The sequence below is a fragment of the Poecilia formosa genome, unplaced genomic scaffold (assembly GCF_000485575.1).
Source record: "Poecilia formosa unplaced genomic scaffold, Poecilia_formosa-5.1.2 Scaffold57, whole genome shotgun sequence".
In the NCBI taxonomy this organism is placed as follows: domain Eukaryota; kingdom Metazoa; phylum Chordata; class Actinopteri; order Cyprinodontiformes; family Poeciliidae; genus Poecilia; species Poecilia formosa.
In genome coordinates, this window is record NW_006799996.1 from 1,384,904 (window position 1) to 1,404,626 (window position 19,723).

The 19,723-nt window shown below is 36.6% G+C and overlaps 2 protein-coding genes and 1 long non-coding RNA gene across 3 annotated transcripts; 2 read left to right on the forward strand and 1 right to left on the reverse strand.

Moving 5' to 3' along the window:
* Nucleotides 1-1,133: 1,133 nt before the first annotated feature.
* On the reverse strand, nucleotides 1,134-2,609 carry LOC103139113 (uncharacterized). Its single transcript, XR_476368.1, has 2 exons — nucleotides 2,521-2,609; nucleotides 1,134-1,351 (listed from the first exon to the last, which is right to left on the reverse strand). It is a non-coding gene; the product is annotated as an uncharacterized LOC103139113 (long non-coding RNA).
* slc13a3 (solute carrier family 13 member 3) lies at nucleotides 1,375-13,109 on the forward strand. Its single transcript, XM_007553594.2, has 13 exons — nucleotides 1,375-1,881; nucleotides 2,549-2,814; nucleotides 3,599-3,777; nucleotides 4,418-4,487; nucleotides 6,157-6,336; nucleotides 6,411-6,536; nucleotides 6,638-6,730; nucleotides 6,815-6,919; nucleotides 7,037-7,134; nucleotides 9,257-9,369; nucleotides 10,453-10,614; nucleotides 12,430-12,567; nucleotides 12,637-13,109. Exons 1-13 carry the CDS (start codon nucleotides 1,774-1,776, stop codon nucleotides 12,817-12,819), a joined length of 1,821 nt encoding a protein of 606 aa, XP_007553656.1. The 5' UTR covers nucleotides 1,375-1,773; the 3' UTR covers nucleotides 12,820-13,109.
* Nucleotides 13,110-13,898: 789 nt separating this feature from the next.
* ocstamp (osteoclast stimulatory transmembrane protein) lies at nucleotides 13,899-19,723 on the forward strand. Its single transcript, XM_007553595.2, has 4 exons — nucleotides 13,899-14,372; nucleotides 14,773-16,640; nucleotides 17,469-18,465; nucleotides 19,089-19,723. Exons 2-4 carry the CDS (start codon nucleotides 16,495-16,497, stop codon nucleotides 19,431-19,433), a joined length of 1,488 nt encoding a protein of 495 aa, XP_007553657.2. The 5' UTR covers nucleotides 13,899-14,372; nucleotides 14,773-16,494; the 3' UTR covers nucleotides 19,434-19,723.

The window sequence follows — 19,723 nt, forward strand, 5'->3', positions numbered from 1 at the left end:
ATGGTGTAAGATCAGAAAGCAGCTCTGTCACATTATTTCTGATTTGTTTTTTGTTTATGTTTTTATTGGTTGAGGTGTTGCAGATTTACATAATTATCCTCTCTTGTTTTGGATGCTGTGCAGCTGGAAGGATCTTTGCTCTTATTTTTTTTACTCCTCCAGCTAATTAGTTACCATCTCAAAAGCTCAAATGAAACATGAACTTTGACGCCAAATTTTAAAAGAGGTCAAGAGAGGTCATTTATGGATGCAGGGCAGGACTAAAGAGTAGACAGATGTTTAAAGAGCAGCAGCAAAAGCAAATGAGGTGGATTAGCAATGTTTAACTACAACTTACGGTGTCAACCACGAAATCTTGACTCTGCTGCCTGGAAATTGAGCGGATAGCTTGTATGACAGATATAAGACTATCAAATAGCGTCAGTCTTTAGTCAGAGGTCTCTTCAGTTTTGTTGCACTGGACTGCTACTGGAGAGCATTCAAATAAAGAATCAAAATCTAATTTTTTTCATCATTGTTTTTGGTTTAAAAAAGGAATTTGAGTTTGGTTTCCATTGCAAACAAGGTACAATAACAAAGATTCGAATGAATCAGTTTCCTGTGATTTATTTCTCGCAAATATGTCATAATATGTATATACATCCACTTACTGGTAAACAAAACACCTCAAATTTAAATGGCAAATAGCTGAAGAAGGCACTACCCACACTGGAAACTTGGGTCATGATTCATTTAAGATCTCAACTCGGTCTGTGCAGAAACCTGCTGTTTATGCAAAGCAGCATATATGAGATTGATTTGTTATGGAAACAGTTGAGCAAATTTACACAAAGCTGAACTTCACTTATGAAGAACCAAATACCAACAGACGAGGAGGGAAACCCACCGAAACGGCAGTTTTAAAGTTTCCACGTTTCCCCCTCTCAGAGCAGCCATCCCCCACTCTGCTCCTTCAGACTAGCCAGCATCAATTAGCAAACACCTGGTGGAACTGTTCACATGCAGAGCTCATTATATGAGCCACTTCTCAGTGCAGTGGGGGTAAAAATGTTAAAGGGTTAACAAAGGAGCCATGTTGTGAGGACTTCAGTTTCAGAAAGAGCAGGAGCTTCTTAAAGAGACAGAGACAAATTTCAAAGAATTAAACTACACAGTAAAATTTATTTTAAGTCATATTTCATATATATAAAAACATTTTCTTAACAACTGAAGTTAACAAAATTACATGATTGTGTGAGAAAATGGAGCTATGAGCCTGGAAAACACTAAGTAGTTTAAATCAAGTTTCATCATCAGGTCTGAGTTGCTGCTGCTCAGCTGTGACGTCCAGTGGCTTCAAAATCTGAATTATCTACATAAAACAAAGAAAACATGATAAGCTATAACTTTCTTTCCTTTTCTTATTTGTTTTCTAACAGCTAGATCTTCACATTTTCTCCATAAAAGTTGCATAATCCTATTCGATAGCGCATTCTCACTACCCTGTATTACAGTCTTTATTTACTAGGTCATTAACAACATTTAGATTTCTCAGGCATTTCCTGCTGAAGCTTTTTAGTGCATGAACTTGCAGACTTGTGGGAGAAGCCGGTCATTTGGAAACCTGACAGAAAATGGACTGTCCTATGAAACACCACCACAGGAGGAGTTAACCTGTAGCAGAGCGTGTGGTTAATCTTCTCCTGCGTTCAGCCGAGGGCTTCATAGTGATCCCTCTCAAGCTTTTCCCAGCCACTTTATTTCCCTAAACAGAGCAGGAAACCCAGTGAGGGAATGAAAATATCTGTGGTGTCCAAGAAGCTGTGGTGCGTCCACAAGCAGCTGCTTCTCTTCCTCACGCCACTAGTGTTCCTGCCTTTACTTTTTACTCTGCCAGAAAAGGTAAGTACTGATCACATGTTTGTGTCTGATTTTATTCAATTAGCTAGAAAACACGGAGTCATTTGTTGAGCACTAAGCTACAGATTTCATCTGATTAAAACTGAAAATTGACTCATTCTTATGTTGTTTTTGTTAATGTAATATGTTAATGAAATATTTTGGTTAACATAATTTTTTATGCAGAAGAACATTAAATTACATAAAAATGAAAATAGTCTGTCTCAGATTGAAATGTTTGGATCCAAGAAAACAGCTGATCAAACTGAAAATAAACTTAGTTTGTTACAAGTGATGAAATTAAGTTTATTTAATTAAATATATTATGCTTATTAAGTTGTCATGTTAAACAAACATAAATAAATTAAGTTTGACCAACTTAACTTAATTACGTGTAACAAATTAACTCAATGTTTTTCTATGTTTTCAGTGTTTTTGAACATGCTTTTAGTGCATTATACATTTGTTACCATTAAACTAGTTATTTACTTATTAAAAAAAATTATCCACAGCTTGAAACTCAATAAAACACATTTTGGTGTCCAGAGTTTTTCATAATTTATCCTGCTTCTTCTCTTTTAGACTCAAAAACATACAAAATGGTAGAAAAGCATGGATTATTTGACTGTGTGTTGTTTTGACCTTAAGGTGTGTGTTGCTCCTCTTTCAGGAGGGAAAATGCCTTTACGTTGTGATACTGATGGCTACGTTTTGGTGCACAGAGGCCTTGCCTCTGGCGGTCACAGCGATGCTTCCAGTCTGCCTCTTCCCGACGCTGGGGATTCTCCCGGCCAAAACAGTCTGCCCCCAGTACTTCATCGAGACCAACTTCCTCTTCCTCAGCGGTCTTGTGATGGCGTCGTCGATTGAGGAGTGGGGCCTGCACCGTAGGATAGCCCTGAAGGTCCTTAGTATTGTCGGAGTGAAACCTGCTTGGTGAGAGCGAAAGTTTTGATTGAGAATTCGTTATTCTGATGTTTGTGAAACTAATCATACACAATCATCCTGATCTACTTCTACCCAAACCAAATCCAATTCAAGGTGGAGAAGAATTAGATTTAAAGGCGATCGACTCTATAAATTCACATTTTGCTACATTTTTGTAAATCGATTTGGGCTTCTACTGCTTCTAAAAACAGGCCAAGTGCTTAAAAACACTCAGTTGTTTTTTTGGAATAAAATGAGCCGCTTCCAAAACCTTCTGAATGTAATGTCACAAATCAACAGGCACTCCCCCATTCCCTAGAAACTCCACCAAAGCTCAACACATTTGGTCAGCTTAAAGGGTTTTACTGCTGTACAATGGCTGCTGGAAAAGACACATATTTCTTTTGTTGATTTACTATTCAAAAATCACTTATGGTATTCTTGTTCGTCGTGCAGGAGGCTCCACTTCTGTTTATCAAAGATGAAAGGTTGTATAATTGTGCAACTGTTTGCAGCTATTTTCATGTGTTTAAATTGGAGGAGGCATGGCCAGCATCAGCTCATTTGGATTGAAAGTGACAGTAGCCCAAAAGCAGCTCATTCTGAAAGGAGACCATTTAGCAGACTAAACTCTCAATATCTAAAAATGATTTTGTGGAAAAAAATGTAATGAACATGTTTGGTGTAGTTCATAAACCTATCCTAATCTGTTCAAGGAAGGATAATAAGTCACGTTTAAAGCTGTAACAAAGATCCTTTCAAGGATTAAAGTGGATTCATTGTATCTCCTCAGGCTCATCTTGGGAATGATGATGACATCATCCTTCCTCTCCATGTGGCTCAGCAACACCGCCACAACGGCCATGATGCTTCCCATTGCAAACGCCATCCTGGAGAGCCTGTTTGGGGACCTGGAGACCCTGAAGCAAAAGTGCAAATCCCCAGAGGATCGTGACAGTGCTGCAATAAATGGTCCAGTGTAATGTTGGCACCGTGGTTTTAACAGGAAATCAAGAAGGCTTCCATCAAAACAACCTAAACAGAAGATCTGTTTTGATTACGTCAGAGAGATTACATTTTTTCTGCTTTATTGATCATTTCAGACTTTCCTATGATGCAGTCCCATCGCATTATCTCTTGGAAAATCTCAGAATAAGCCCTGAATTCTAACACTATACACTGACTGACATAATCAGTGACTAGTTTGGAAATATAGTTGCACATTTATTTGTTGAGGGGGTAAATATTTCCCAGAGAAGCTGGTGGAAAATATGAAGTAGAGAGTCTTTGGACAAATCATTACGAAGTATTTAATTCAAGAATTGTTCATTTACTATAACACAAAAAATGCAGATATAATGTACATTGTCCTGTTTAACTCTATAATATGGAATCTAATGTATGAACTTTGTGCAGTTTAAAATACACGGAGTCCTGGGAAGTAGGGTTAGTGAATCATCAAATAGCAATCGATTATTGTTCTTATCCCATGTGGCTGTCATATTAAATTAATTTAAAGTGCAGCCTTCTAAAACAGCAAATAATTTAACTTATATTTATATCTTTTGGATTCTATGTAACCAAAACTTTGTCTCAATTTAATTTCTTGCAGGTCAAACTTCACTGAAGCTCCATTCGCTGCCATCAGAGCCTTCTGAAAAACATGTGCTGTCAATGGATGGGTAAAAGAGCAGAGAGAGATCATTTTGGTAGTGATTTCTTAGAGGAATTCCTGAACTTAGATGGAATTCAGGGAATCTTTAACACATCCTAGTTGTAGCTCGTTTGGTGTTTCACATTTCATCACATAAGTCAGAATTTATGTTGCAAAATATCACCTGCAGCTTAAGTTAAAGTCCCTAAAGATGGAGTTTTTAGACTGAAGCAATCCCTTTTCTTTTTCAATTTGAAACCAGGCGGATTACTAGAGATGTTTCCATATCAAAACTCGTTTACTTCTGAGAAAAATTGAATACATCAATAAGCTGCAGCCGGGAAACACTTAGCTTAGCTTAGTTTGGCTTAGCTTATTTTAGCCTATTCTAGCTTAGCAATAACCCAAACAAGCTTAGATTTGGATAAAAATTGAGAGAAAGCAATTTTTTTTTGAAACAATGGTTTAGATTAGCTGTTCTCATCATGGAACCTGGACTGAAAAAGTGGAAAACATGTAGATTATTTTTATTCTGCCAAATGGAACAGTGGAAAAATAATCAACCTTTGTTAGTTATTCTGAACCAAGTTCGAAAACAAAAATTAGAAAGTCACTTAGCTTAACTTGTCTTAATTCAGGGAATAAAAATAAAATAAACAGAATTGAAATGATAATGAAAACGGATGAACTGTTTTCCTAACTCAAATTTCTTAATACAATTTAGCTTATCATAAAACTCAGATCAGTTTATCTTGTCTTAACTTGGCATGAAATTGAGATAAGCATGATAGATAGTGAAACTTTTCTTAAAATAGTCTAAACATTGACTATTTTGTAGATAAAGGTTAGACTATTTTATGAAACACAGTTTTAAGATAGGAACCAGCCACCCCACAACTGACAAGTGGATTCAGATAATAGATATATGGGTGGAAACTCAGTTATTTTACCTTAGCTTTCAAAATAACTGCTTTAAAAATAAATGGACAAAAAACTGTTTGCTTATCGTATATTTTCTTAACTTCCATTAAAAACCAATCGAAGTTTGGTTTTTAATCGAAACCAAACTTTGATTTGGTTTCGATTAAAAACCAGAGATTATCTGGGCTCAGATAAGCCCAGATAATCTGAGTTTATCTGGTTTGAGAACACTAAACAGGTATTTTAGTCTATTTTATTTTTCCACTGTTCCATTTGGCAGTTCAAGTTTTTTTCTTGAACTGGGTGTTGAAAGGTAGAAGAAAAATGCAATTAGTTTATCTAGAAATAAAGTCATAACAAGACGACACTTAGCTTAGCTTAGCTTAACTTAACTTAGCTTAAACATGAGAACAGGTAACAATAATGGTCTTAGCTAAACATCAATGGTCAAAATACATAGCTTTCATAAGCTTAGCAAAAAATAGAATTAGCTCGTCTTAACGCGGTGTAGAATAAGAACTGAGAGTAATGGTTAGCTTAGCTAAACAGAAAATAACAAGAAACAGTTAGCTAACTAACTAACCTTCTCCAAGCTAACCGTCACCAGACGGTTAGCTTGGAGAAGGTTAGCTTGTCTCCGAGCTAACTTACATTTTACGTTTAAAAAAAAAGAGATAAATTTGTTTTGATATCTTCATTTTATAAAGGAACTTACATGTCAATAGTAGTGTAGTGTTTCCGTAAAATGTTGATTCGTGTCTTTAAACTTCAATAAGGATGGAAGCTGTGGAGCCTGCAGACATGAGGACGGCTGAGGAGATCCAGTCAGAGTCAGAGTATCAGCTGAAAGTGTGGAAAGGATTCTTGATCTGTATTCCCTATGCTGCCAGTATTGGAGGTACAGCAACGCTGACAGGCACAGCACCAAACCTCATCCTGATTGGACAGCTCAAAAGGTAAATTCATGTTAAAAAAAACAGATGTTATTAGAAATGACTCCTTTTACCAGTGAGCCTATTGTTCTTTACAGCTACTTCCCAGACTGCGATCTTATCAACTTTGGCTCTTGGTTTGCCTTTGCTTTCCCCCTTATGCTTCTCTTTCTGTTTTTGGGGTGGATTTGGATCTCTTTTCTCTACGGCGGACTGAATACAAGGTAATATAAAATTATATTGTGATGTTTGGTTGGAATATTGTGTGATTTTGCTGTAGTGAAACATAACAGTCTAATGTCACACTTATTTTTTTAAAATCCAGGTTATGTTTCACAAAACACGACCACAGAGCCCAGGCAGAAGCCAGAGCCAAAGCGCTAATTAAAGAAGATTACAGAAAACTGGGACCCATGAAGTGAGGACTCTTGAGTTTTCTTTTAATTTCATACAAATATGTACTATTTCTGTTACTGTACCTTTTACTCACTTTTTATTCCAGCTTTGCAGAAGGGGCCATCTCTTTCTTTTTTATTTTATTCGCTGTTCTTCTGTTCACAAGAGATCCCAAATTTGTTACTGGCTGGTCTGTGTTTTTCAAAAAAGGGTAAGAAATGGATACCTTTCCCATCATCTTTAAAATGTTAGAAAAGGTATCATTGTTTAGAAAAGCCTACTAATTGCTTTTAGTCTTTTTTATTTTTGTTTCTTGCGTTTTCTGCAGGTATGTCTCCGACGCTGTCACTGGTGTCATCATTGTGTCCATTTTGTTCTTCTTCCCATCACAAAAACCCTCTCTGAGTTGGTGGTTTGACCCAAAAGGTTGGTCACATGTCAAAAGTTAATATTTATGACTGGATATTTGGGTCAGATTCAAGCGCTCTTCCCTACAGAAGCTGTTGCAAAATACACAGAGCAGGTTGAGGAATGTTAATAATGTAGATTAGAGGGTCTTAGTAAAGTTCCCGTCTGGAAGGGAGACTGTACGTTCTCTGTCTCTGTGATTAGAGTAAGCTTTTAAAGCGCTGCAGTTGCACTTTGTGTTTTCAGTTTATGTGTACAATATAATTTGCATTTTCCACTGAGGAGAAACATACAATGCTGTGAAGAAAATACTGTCCCGCTTACACATTTCTGTTTTGTCATTGATTTATGTCACACATAAATGTTTTAGATAATCAAACAAATTTTAATAACAGACAAAGATAACTTGAGTGAATGCTAAAAGATTTATTTTATTAAAGTTTTATGTAAAAATCACATTTTGCATGTTTTTGTGTTGAATCTCAACTTTAAAAACAGCACAAGTGCTTAAAAATTCACCTAGCAGTTTTTTCGGCAATACGTGATGATACGTCATGATTTTTGGTGTCTAGGAAACGAGCAGTTCCAAAAACCTCTTGATTGTTCAGTTACAATTGAAGGATAGAGTTCCGTTACCTAGCAACCCCAACTGAGCTCCAGCATGTTTGGTCAGCTGGTTTTACTGCTTTATGCACTGTACAATGGCTGCTGGAAAAGACAAGTGAATGTCTTGTGGCTTGTGAACTCACCATTCACAAGCCACTTGCTGCTTTCTTGTTGGTTGTGCTGGAGGCTCTCCTAATGCTCTTCAAAGATGTATGGCTGTATAATTGTGCATTTGTTTGCAACCATTTGCAAGTATGAGTGTAAACATTGAGTTTATTTGGATTTAAAGTGACAGCAGCTCATTCTGGAAGGAGCTCAACAAAGGCAGAACTGACCAGACTAAAATCTAATTATCTAAGAATTATTTTGTGCATAAAAATTTAATGAACACGTTTTGTGCAGCTCATAAACCTATTCTAGCATGTTCAAGCAAGCATAATACAACACCTTTAAAGGAATAAAGCTTTCCAAAGGAAAATATTTTTCTTTGTGAAAAAGAATCTCAGACCAACAAATCACTAAAATAGAATCTGCATCACAGCATGAAACAGGCTACAAAACCTTAAAAAGAAACGCATTATGCCTTTCTTTTTAAAGAAAGACAAGAATAGACAAAAAACAAAATCATTTACATGAATCTGGTTTTGAGGCTCAAGTTGACCACAGTAAAATCTTTTTCTGCAAATAGAGAAAACATGTTATGGTGGTGAACCACCACAATGATGCATCAATTAAAATGGAGACAGAAATGTAGTAGCAGTAAGACACACTGCCACCTGCAGGTAGGGGTGAGTAATCAATAATACAATATTTTTCACAAGTGCAGAAAATTTGCAATAAACTCACAATTATCCATTAGCGCAAAAACGTGCAGGGATATGTAGATTTGATGTTAATTTGTGGATTTGCAAAAAGCTGGAGGGACTGATTGATGTAATTTGACCATTTATAGATAAAAACTGCTTTGACTTGATCGATAATCTTTAAGCAAACAGGTATTATTTTGTTTATGCTCCCCTCTGAAGTCTAACGGTCCACAGAAGAAGCTATGGCGGGGCGGATTTGGCCCTGGGCTTTTTGTTTGACACAGTGTTCACATTTTTGAGACTCGCCTCTCTTTCATGGGAACAAACGAGCCACCATGAAGTATGAGAGCTGCTGTTGAAGGCTTCTTTTTAAGTCGCAGCTTTGGTGAATTTTATTTATGGTTGTGGTCCTGGAAAGTATCCAGAATGTTATTCATTATCTCCTCTAAAAAGATGGAAACGTGTTTCTGAGAATGCACTGCTTTGTGGATGTTTGGTGTCTGAGGCACATGTGCACGAGATTGTGTTTGTTATGTTCAGCTGGTCAAATAAACCCCTGGACACTCAAAAGCAAAGCATGCGGCTCTTTGGTCTGAATTGGGTCAAATATTTGAAAGGAAGAGAATTAAATCTATTAATCTGCAGAACTGTTAAGATTTCTACCATGCAAACTTTTGCAGAGTTCATAAAAATAAAGTCTCATTCTTTTTCTTCTACATTTTTTTCAGCTGTAAACACTCAATACGTCCCTCTCCTTTCGTGGAAAAAGGCCCAGGACTCTGTTCCCTGGAACATTATCCTCTTGCTTGGAGGCGGCTTTGCAATGGCCAAAGCTTGTGAGGTAACGAGTTTCTTTCCCCAAATGAGCTTCGTACTTTAAGTCATAAACTGATTGCAGTCAGAGCTTATTTGTCTAGCCTTTATGTTCTCTCCTAACATGAAACAGCCAATAGTTTGCTGTAGCTTAAAAGCAATTCCTGGAAAAATGAGTCAATAAAGTCTGAGAAAATAAAAACTAGAATAGTAATTGGAGGATCAGTGCAACGAATTACCTCATAAAACTCATGTCGAAAAACGGGAACATCTTTTTCTTTGATAATTAAAACTAGATATCCTACGTAAATATACAATTTAAACCAAATGTTTATATATTTTCTCATATTTTACTTTAAAACCAGAATAATATTTCACGTTTTAGTTGAGTATGGATTCGCAAAATTGTTTTGTTTTGCTAAATTTAAAAATAATAGCAATACAGAATCTAATAGCATAAGATTCTGTATTATTAAGGACTTTCTTCATATTTAGAAGTTCACAGTTACAAAAAATACTATGATTATTTTTTGTAACTAGATAAATAGATATTTGTAACACTTATAAGGGTGAGTACATGTAAAATGAACATTACGTCTTCATTGTGCAAAATTCTCCATCCAGTTGATGCTCATGTTGCATCGTAGTTCAGAAAGTTGACCTGATTGAACAAAACCAACGTGATTTTCGGATTCAGCTCGTAAAACTGACCCTAAAACAGGTGAAAAACCCCAGACAATTATTTTGGCTGTTGACCAGTGTAATTACCGACACGAGAACTCACTCTTTGTGCGAACGGTGGATTTTTTTCTGCTATTATTAGTTTTTTCATCATGGAAGTAACGAGCTATATGTGAAAATGTAAGGAGTATAAAGTGCAGATATTTCTCTTAAAATGTAGGGAGTAAAAGTAAAAAGTTTTCAGAACGACAAGTAAAGTACAAATACCTGAAAAACCTACTTGAGTACTTTTCCTTTTTTACTTTACAACTCTGCCGTGCTCCTTACTTTCTCTGCTGGTTTTTCTTTTATTTGTTCTTTTCTGAAATGTAGTTTATTATGTTTTCATTTGACCTTTGACCCTTAACCCAGATATTTTGCCTTGCGGCAGGAGTCTGGCCTTGCGTCCTGGATCGGAGGTCACCTCCAGCCCTTGGCTGAAGTTCCCCCAGCTGTAGCTGTCATGTTAATCACTGCTTTCCTGGCTTGTTTCACTGAGTTTGCCAGCAACACAGCAACTATTATCATATTTCTGCCTGTCATTGCTGAACTGGTGAGTCTAACAACTAGAATTATAAAATAAAAATTGTTTCTTATGAGCACACGTGAATATATATGATTTCCCTGGTGGAAAAAGTCTCTACAGATGCTAAATTATACAATTAAACCTTTAAGTTCTTAATGGAGCGCCAGCGATCCAGCCAAACTTGCAGTACCGTAATTCCGCCACACGGTGCGCTAACTGAAAGATTCCAACAGTTTCTGAAAGGGGAGGCGTTGCGCTTTCCAGCCAATGTTGGGTTATTACGGTAATTTCACTCCCGCCGTAGCAGGGGGTGAAATTAATGCGATGAAACGCTTTTAATAGACGGTAAATTATGAAAATAAATTAAAATAAGCAAAAATATCCAGGCGGACATGTTAAATTTAGAACATAAAGGGTTAAATCTGTTTTATGCTTCACTTCAATGTAAACGTGCAGATAAATATGGCAGTAAAAGATAAAAACTGGATGTTAAAGCTGTGGACAGTGACCGAGTTTTGGTTTAGTTCTTGTTCTTATTAAGAGCCTCAGCGACTTGTTAAACTCTGGCAGTGGATGTTCTCTTGTTTCTAACCTGTTGGACATTAACTGCTGCTATTATGGTAATGATTACCGAAAGGGTTTATTGCCTTTGCACAAAGAAATCCTTAAGTTTTATCTGCAGGATGCATAGTTTGAAGAATTTGTGTTTAAATTGACGGTTTGTTTGAATTTAAATCAAAATAAAATATGAACTCAAGCTGTTTATATTCGTCTAATTGAAAGACTTAATTAGTCAAACACATAAGAGATTAATCCTGACAAACAACATTTAACTCATTCCAGTTCTAACTGAGTACACTGCAAAAAACACAAAATCTTACCAGGTATTTTTGGTTCTAGTACAAACATACAATTGAAATAAGACAAAACTAACTTAGAAGTAACTTTTCAGCAAAATATACCAGCTTGCTTTAATGTAAATAATTCATTAATATTGACAAATAAATACTAGATTCACTGATAGATTATTCTTATAACAAAGGAAAATGTCTTGTTACAAATGAAATAATCTACCAATTGAAATAGTAATTTTTTATAATTATTAAGGAAGTATTGAATCAAAACAAGCTGCTATATTTTGCTGAAAACTTTCTTGTGCATTAGTTTTGTTTTATTGCAAATGTACTAAGATATTTGCACTAGAAACTAGACTAGAAATACTTGGTAAGAATTTATGTTTTTGCAGTGTAAATACAAAATGCTGTGAACAAATAGGGAAGCAGTGGTTATTTAACCTGTTTATAATAAAGATTAAATAAGAAAGTACACAGTTTTTGAAATGCCACCATTTTGACTGACATTTTTAAAACGTGAACTGGACACAGGCTTTTTCAGGCTATTGTGTTGAGTTATATAAACAAACAAATAAAATAAAAATCCAGAGTCTCTCCAATGAAATGAAACAAATAAATAAACTAGGTTCAATTTTACTCAGACGTTGAAACTTGAAATTTGAAGTTTCGTCAAAATCCAATATGGCAATATGGTTTGCATATTTGAGTATTTTTATCCATCAGTAATGTATAAAATAATATATTATCACCTTTCTAAAAATAAGAAGTCATTTTTTGCCAAAAGTCTTTTTTTTGCCTAAATCATATTTTGGCAAAACACTTACTGTAGGAAGTTAGATTCCTTGTTTTGTCTGAACAAACCTGGCTCATAAAGTTGATTCTGATTAAAGCGTTTTCCAGTAAGAAGAAAAAGTTAAACATGTCTGAGTGTTTAATACCTTTAAATCCTTTCTAAATGAAATATTGAAGAGCAGGACTGTCTCTGCAGGCCATTCGTGTCTCTGTGAATCCTCTGTACTTCATGATTCCTGCCACTGTGGGATGTTCGTACGCCTTCATGCTTCCTGTTTCCACTCCACCCAACTCCATCGCCTTTGCATCCGGACATCTCATGGTCAAAGACATGGTAACGAACTCACACGACTCGTTCACTTTAAAAACCAGCAGCGGTCCTCATGTTTCCCCTCTGTTTCAGGTGAAAACCGGCTTTGTCATGAACATCCTGGGGATCCTCTCCGTGTCTCTGGCTATGAACACATGGGGCGTCGCCATGTTTAACTTGAGCTCCTACCCACAATGGGCTCACACTGCCAACACTACTGCTGCCTCTCCACGTGTTCACTTCCCGTCCATGAGGTCAACCAACGCCACACTCTGAGGATGTAAATGCAGACTGTATATAGATTTAAGAACTAAAACTACACATGGACGCATCTGTTTTCAAATGTGCTAAAACACCACAGAGCTCTTTTTCTGCTGCTCCTGGCTCTTCTGCCTTTAGGAAGCGTGTTGTAATTATTGCTTCTTATCTTTAATGTTCACTTTGGCTTTAATATTTGTGAATATGCTGTAAAAAATGCTGAATTATCATACACTAACTGGGCCAGAAGTACCAGATGTCGTCAGATGTAAGAATTTGTGTGACATGTAATTCTTAATCCATTGAGTTTAATCTGATGTCGGCACCCTTTCTTCAGTCAAAACAGTTTCAGCTCTTCTGGTTTTGGACTTTTCTTTTACAGAAACCCATTTGTGAGGTCAGACACTGATGTTGGACAAGAAGCCCTGCCTCTCAGTTTCTTCTCCAATTCCTCCTGAAAGTGTTTTAGTGGGTTTAGGTCAGGATCTGTGCAGACCTGTCAGATAACATATGTTTAATAGACCTTCATACGTTGTTACCAAGTCAAGTTGGAACAGGAAGGCCAGTATCTTGGCTTCCTGAAGCCTTAAACGTTGCATTTACTGGAGTTAAATGACTGAGTCTAACTTCCAAAAAGCAAAAACACAAAATCTTACCAAGTATTTTTGGTCTACTTTCTAGTGCAAATATCTTAGTACACTTGAAATAAGACAAAACAAACTTACAATTTTAGCAAGATACAGGAGCTAGTTTAAAGTCAGTTATTCCTCAGCATTAATAAAACTGGCAAATAATCTGCCAGTGGAGCAAACTGTTTTGTTTTATCGACATAGAGTGTCTGGATGGTTAGTCAACAACAAAACAGTTGTTTTTTTCCAGCAGCCATTGTACAGTTCAGACGGAGGTGAAACCAGCTGATCAAAGTCCTGAAGTATTGCTCAGGTTGCTAGGTGACAGGCTGGGCTTGGCTGGAGTTGCTAGGCAACTGTGGAGTGGCCACTGATTGTGACTTGAAAATTGGGAAGTTTTTGAAACAGCTCATTTTCCAGGCACCAGAAAAACATTAACTTATTGCCAAAAAACTTTCTAGTTTCGCTGTTTTTAGAAGCAGTAGAAATGCAAATTGAAACATAAAAACCTGCTAAATGTGAATTTTGAATAATAGATCCCCTTTAACACTCCAAACATGGCGGAAATATCTCATAACATTATCTTTAGAGCCATCCCAGTAATCTACACAACCTTAAAATTATCAGAAGGAGATGATCGGGTCAAACATCGTCATAATTAGCTTGCCGTGGTAACTGGTGTTCGGAGGTCCTGCCACTTTATTTGTGCATAAAGCCATTCTTCTTCATGTACACATTTGATCATAGACACAATAGACAACAAATAACAAAATTAGAAAAATCACAGAAAATGTGGCATCAGAACCAGGTAATAGCACCAAAAGCTACAAGTCCAAATCACTTCTAGTTGGTTATAATGGTTGCAACACCTGAGGGAATAATTTTGAGAGAGGACCCAGTACATTTCCCAATGCTGTACATTTAAATTCTGTTTCATAGAGGGTGCTGTTGTGACTTTTTTACACTTATGTTGTTCAGTATATTTGCATGATAAGTGACTGATTTACAATTATATGTTAAGCATAATTTACATGATGATTATTATTAATTGTATTGAACATGATTGTATATAATTACAAAGGCGAAGTGAAATATATTTCAGTGCAAGACATGATTTATTTGAATAGAGGAAGTCTTTTATTTTGAAGAATGCTTAAGGATCTGTTACTGTTTTGTCACTATCTTGCTTTGTTGACTTTTGATTGCTATTGGTAACGAACAGCTGTTGTCCGTTATCAGCTGACGCCGTTTTTTTCCTCTTCAATAAATACTGAACAGAAAGGTTCAGTAAAAGAAATACGAGCCTCCGTCTTGTTTGAGAAGAAGCTTTACTCCGTAACAGGTGCCGTTTGTATTTATTACTACAAGGCCAGTCAAAAAGGAGAGAAACAACTGTGAATAACTTTTATAATACATGTATCACTGAAATTCAAAAAGCGATCATGTTGGTGAATCCTTCTGCACACACGTCCAGTAATTAAAAAATCCCCCAACTATATTGATGAAAGTTAATTATTGAATCTGTTCATTTTATGATTTACCTGCATGTTCTGTCAAAAAAAGTTTTAACACAATGACAAACCGAGTGAATGAAGGTTTTCACACATTTTTGCACATTTTGTCCAAACAGCAGTAAAACCCGTGTTTGCTTGGTGTTATAAAGGATTATTTTGTCACTCTGAAGTCACAAGGCCTTAGAGCAATGGTTAACTTCTGCAAGGCTGGAGAGGTCATTTATTTAGTGCTGTGTCACCAGCAGAAAGCTTTTAATGTTTACATGCAAAACTAGAAAATACTCAACCAGAATCCACAAAAGCAGACTGGATTCAGCTCAAACAGAAACATCAACCTGGATTAAGACCTGTGTGTTTTAAAAAGGTTAGATAGAAGAACAATATTTTTTCTGGATTAAGTTTTTCGCAAGGTATGCTTGTGCATTGTGGGTGTAGCTTTTCTGTCTGCACCTGTTTAATTTTGCTATTGCTTTCTGTGGTTTTCAACAAGAAAAAAGAATTTATGAGACAAGGAGACTGACTGTTTCTCACTAAATTGTCACTTCTTAAGGAAGATAATAATTTGAATCCAGTCAGTTACTGATTTTTGGGGAATAATATCCTGTTTTACTGCAAAAAAGCATAATCAGCATAAACAGCACCCCCGCTGAGGAGGTTGTTTATTATTACTTGGGCAATACTTTAAAAACAATTTAAAAATTTATTTTGCATAAAAAAATAAAAGTTTAATTTTCATGATGTCTTCAGCTGAACATTGTAGTAGGAGGTAACCTAGAATAGCATCCAACTGAACAAATGTTTGACAAATTACATTCTGCTCTTTACTCCACCTATCAGACTCTTGACTTGATGATGCAAGATGACTAAACATTTTCATCAATCAATGACGAAACGAAAAAAATCTGGATATTTAGAAACTTATAGCAGCATTCTGAACATAAAGCTAAACATTAAGCCGTGAAATAAAGAAATTTATTATCACCTGCTGTTGTAAATCATAATATTTATTTCTTGTAAAGTAGGTTTTGAAAAAGGTAACTCTTTACCTTCCATTTAGGGATATATGATAAAGTGAAGACTAGAAATACACTGTAAAACATTTTCTCTCCATCTCAGGATAGAAAAACAAGCCGCTAAGCATTCTGGGAAATACTTCCCACTCCTGTTTTTTTCTTCTTTCAGTTTTTTTAAGTGCTAACACAAATTGCTACTGTAAGTTTATCCTTCACAGACTCAAACATTTAGGTTCAAAGTGTAAAACTGGCTAAATTTATTTGACTTAAAGACTATCAGACAGCAGACGCAACTAAATGGTCTCAAATGTTTTACAGTGCCATTATGCATGCTTTTGCATTTGTCCCGACCTCATTTCTGGTTTGTGCATCAGTTTGCTTTAATTGGACCTTTAAGAAGTTAAAAATAAACAAACCTCTGGTCAGTTTTTGGTGTCATCACGTTTAAATCATCATGAAACTTGGGTCACAACCCGTGTTTGTCACCGCTGGTCTTTAAATCACAGAAAATGCTTGTTTGTTTCCTCGTGAGAACTCATGCGACCCACAAACACCAACATGACGCTGACTGTTCTGCTCAGTTCCCCTTTTCTAACCTTCGAGGTTCAGCAACACTTCCCAAAGCGGCTTTGTCCTGTTCTGTTTGAAAGGTCGATCATGGAGCGCACTGCTTTACCGCTCAGGTAAGAAATGTCTGTGCACTGGAAAAAGAAAACAGAGCTCAAAATTAATTAGATTTAATTAATTTATTACATATAGATGAATTAAGTAGAATTAATTTATTTATCATGACAGTGTAATAAACCTAATGTATTTATTTTTGGATTTTAAGTTGTATTACCTGTTTTCTTGTTTCAGTGAGTGATAAATACGTTTGTTTGATTTTTTTTTATTATTATTATTTTTACTTCCTTGGATAATTCTCAAAAAGAGCTAAAATAATATTGAGTAAAAATCAAATTAGTTAAAAGTATTTCTTGGTGTCCTGTGGTGTACTTTTATTTTTACCATTACTGGCAATAATTACTTTAAAAATTTGCCTGTATGCCATTTTTATGGCACTATATTTGAGCTACATTACTATTATTCTCTTCAATAGAGATATTTATAGTTTTGCTTTAAACCAGAGCTCCTTTATCTGTTGTAACAGGTCATTTGACTCAGTAAAAAACTAAAACAAAAAAGTTAAAGCACATCTTTGTAACTGGTTTATGTCTTATCTATTAGTTTAGGCTATTTATTTACTGTGACTAAAAAATAAAGGAGAAGATCCAAATTCAGAGCTTTTTTAAGGTAGGAATATGATTTCAAAAACTTTGTACTTCCTCTGGTGATATTTATTGTAAAAATGGCAAGAAACCACTGTTGTGACTGTCGTAGAGATTATAATAAATGTATAATGCAGAAAAGTTGACATAAAGTGAATATTAGTTATTCTTGGGGGTCTGTTGGAAGTTGGAGCCCCTCATTTAAACCGCCAGTTTAAAACAGGTTTTCTTTCTTCTTCACAGGAACAAATCAGGATGTCACATGCAGGCTCTGAAGTCTCTGCTGTTCTACGTGTGGGATGTTTACTCCAAACCCGCTCCGTCAGGCAGCGAAATCCTTTCTCTGCTGTCTATCTGCTCCACCTTCGCCGTCTTTACCGGTGGACTGCTGCACCACTGGCTGTCACAGACTCTAAAGTACGACCATGTTGCTTCGGTCCAGACCGCCTGCTTCTACAGCGTGACCATGCTGCTGGTCTCCTTCCTGTTCCACCCCCTCCGCTGCGTTCTCACCATGACCCTTCCCACTGTGTGCACCAAACAGGGACGCAAACTCCTCATCTCGGCCTCCGTCATGATCCTGGTGCTGAATGTCATCCCTAACATCACGGTCAACGTCGGGGCGGTCGCGCGGATCCTGAAGTGCACGGCTGAGGGCTTCACCAGGACCCTGCTGAACTCGTCTGAACCCTTCAACGAAGCAAAGCGAGACCTGGTGGAGGAAGCCATCAGAGTGCAGAGGGAGGACTTGAGCATCGTCACCAATTTAAGGAAGTTGGACCATTTCACGCATGTTGACGTGTCAGAAGTCAGAAGCACGTTTTCTAAAGTGATTGGTCAGATAGAGGTCAACTTCTCACATGCGAAGAACCTGCTGAGAGACTACAAGCTGCTGTCAAACCGGATCCTCGCAGCTGTTTTTGTTGCATTACTGATTATTGAATCAGCACGATACTTAAAATCCTACCTGACTTCTGTTCAGTTTGATAACAGCTTCATCGCTGCGTCTTCTGAGGGGGATGAACAGCAGCCTAAAGATAAAATCAGGGTCGCAGTCTGTAAAATAACAAGTCAGGAATGTACCTCTTCCTTCATATCTCTGGTCATTGTGACGTTATACTTTATTTCAATAACTCTAATCGTAGTTTTAGATCACGTTGTGTATCACATAGTCCAGGTGATCGTGCCGTGGGTGATGGATTTCCCACCGACGACTGCTGCTATAACTGTCAGCTATAAGGTAAAGTTTCTCTTTTTCAGCTCTACATATTTCCCCAGTTCATAATATCCTGATTTGGCTAAATTCACATTTTTTTTCTTCTTTTCTTTTTTAATGTACTTCCATTTTTGGTCTCAACTACTTCTAAAAACAGCCAAAGCACTTAAAAAAAAACTACCCAACTGTTTTTCGACAAGAAGTTTTTTAGTGTTTGGAAAAAGTGTTGTTTCAAAAACCTCCACTGTGCCGTTACCTAGCAACCCCAGGCAATTACCCAGCAACCCAAGCTGAGTTTCAGGACAGTTGGTCAGCAGGATTTACTGCTGTATTCACTGTACAATGGCTGCTGGAAAAGACAGATGTTTTGTTGTTGACTTACCAGTCAGAACCAACTGCTGGATTATTCTTGGTTGTACACAAGGCTCTACTTTTGCTTTTCAAATATGTACGGTTATATAATTGCACATCTGTTTGCAGCCATTTTCACATGTGAGTATAAACATTGAGTTGGATGGAGCTCAAAAAGCAGAATTCACCAGACTAAAATCTCATTACTGAAGAACGATTTTGTGCAAAAAATGTAATGTCCATGTTTTTTGTAGCCCATATCCTAACATTATTTAATGCTCTTCTTTTTACTGCAGGTTAACTGGTTCCCTCCTGCCCTCTGCATTATCCCTCAGTCATGTGTCACCCAGGAGCTGATCAACTTCCACAAGGACTACAAGTGGACCTTCAACCCCGAACCGGCTCTCTGTGACGTGACAACGTCAGCCCCGAAGCTGGGCGTCACTCTCCTGCTGGGATGTTTCTGGCTCATGAGCTACCTCATGGTGTTTCTCGAAGTTTACGCCAGGCGGCTTCGCAGGAACATCTGCGCGTCGTTTTTCAGAGAGCAGGAAGACAGAAGAAGAGCCTATTTGACAAAGAAATTAGAGGAAAAACAGAAGATGAGGAAGAAAAGGACGGCTAAAGCTATTAATGTTTGAATTTCTAAGTGAAATGTCCTAATTATGATGGATTTATGTTTTAGACAAAAATATTGTGTTTTTATGTCTATTTTACTTTTTGTTTTACTTGTAATATGGATGAAAGTAACATTATCTAACCCCAAGTACAAATTAGGCTTAATAGAAAAATATGCAAACTACCATCTTCTTGGAACAATTTAAGTAGCTCAACACAACTCTTTTTAGCTTCTCAAAATTTACCACAAAAATTCAGTTTTAATGACCACTGTGGGTTAAAAATTATTTTGTTTCTTTATAAGTTATTCATA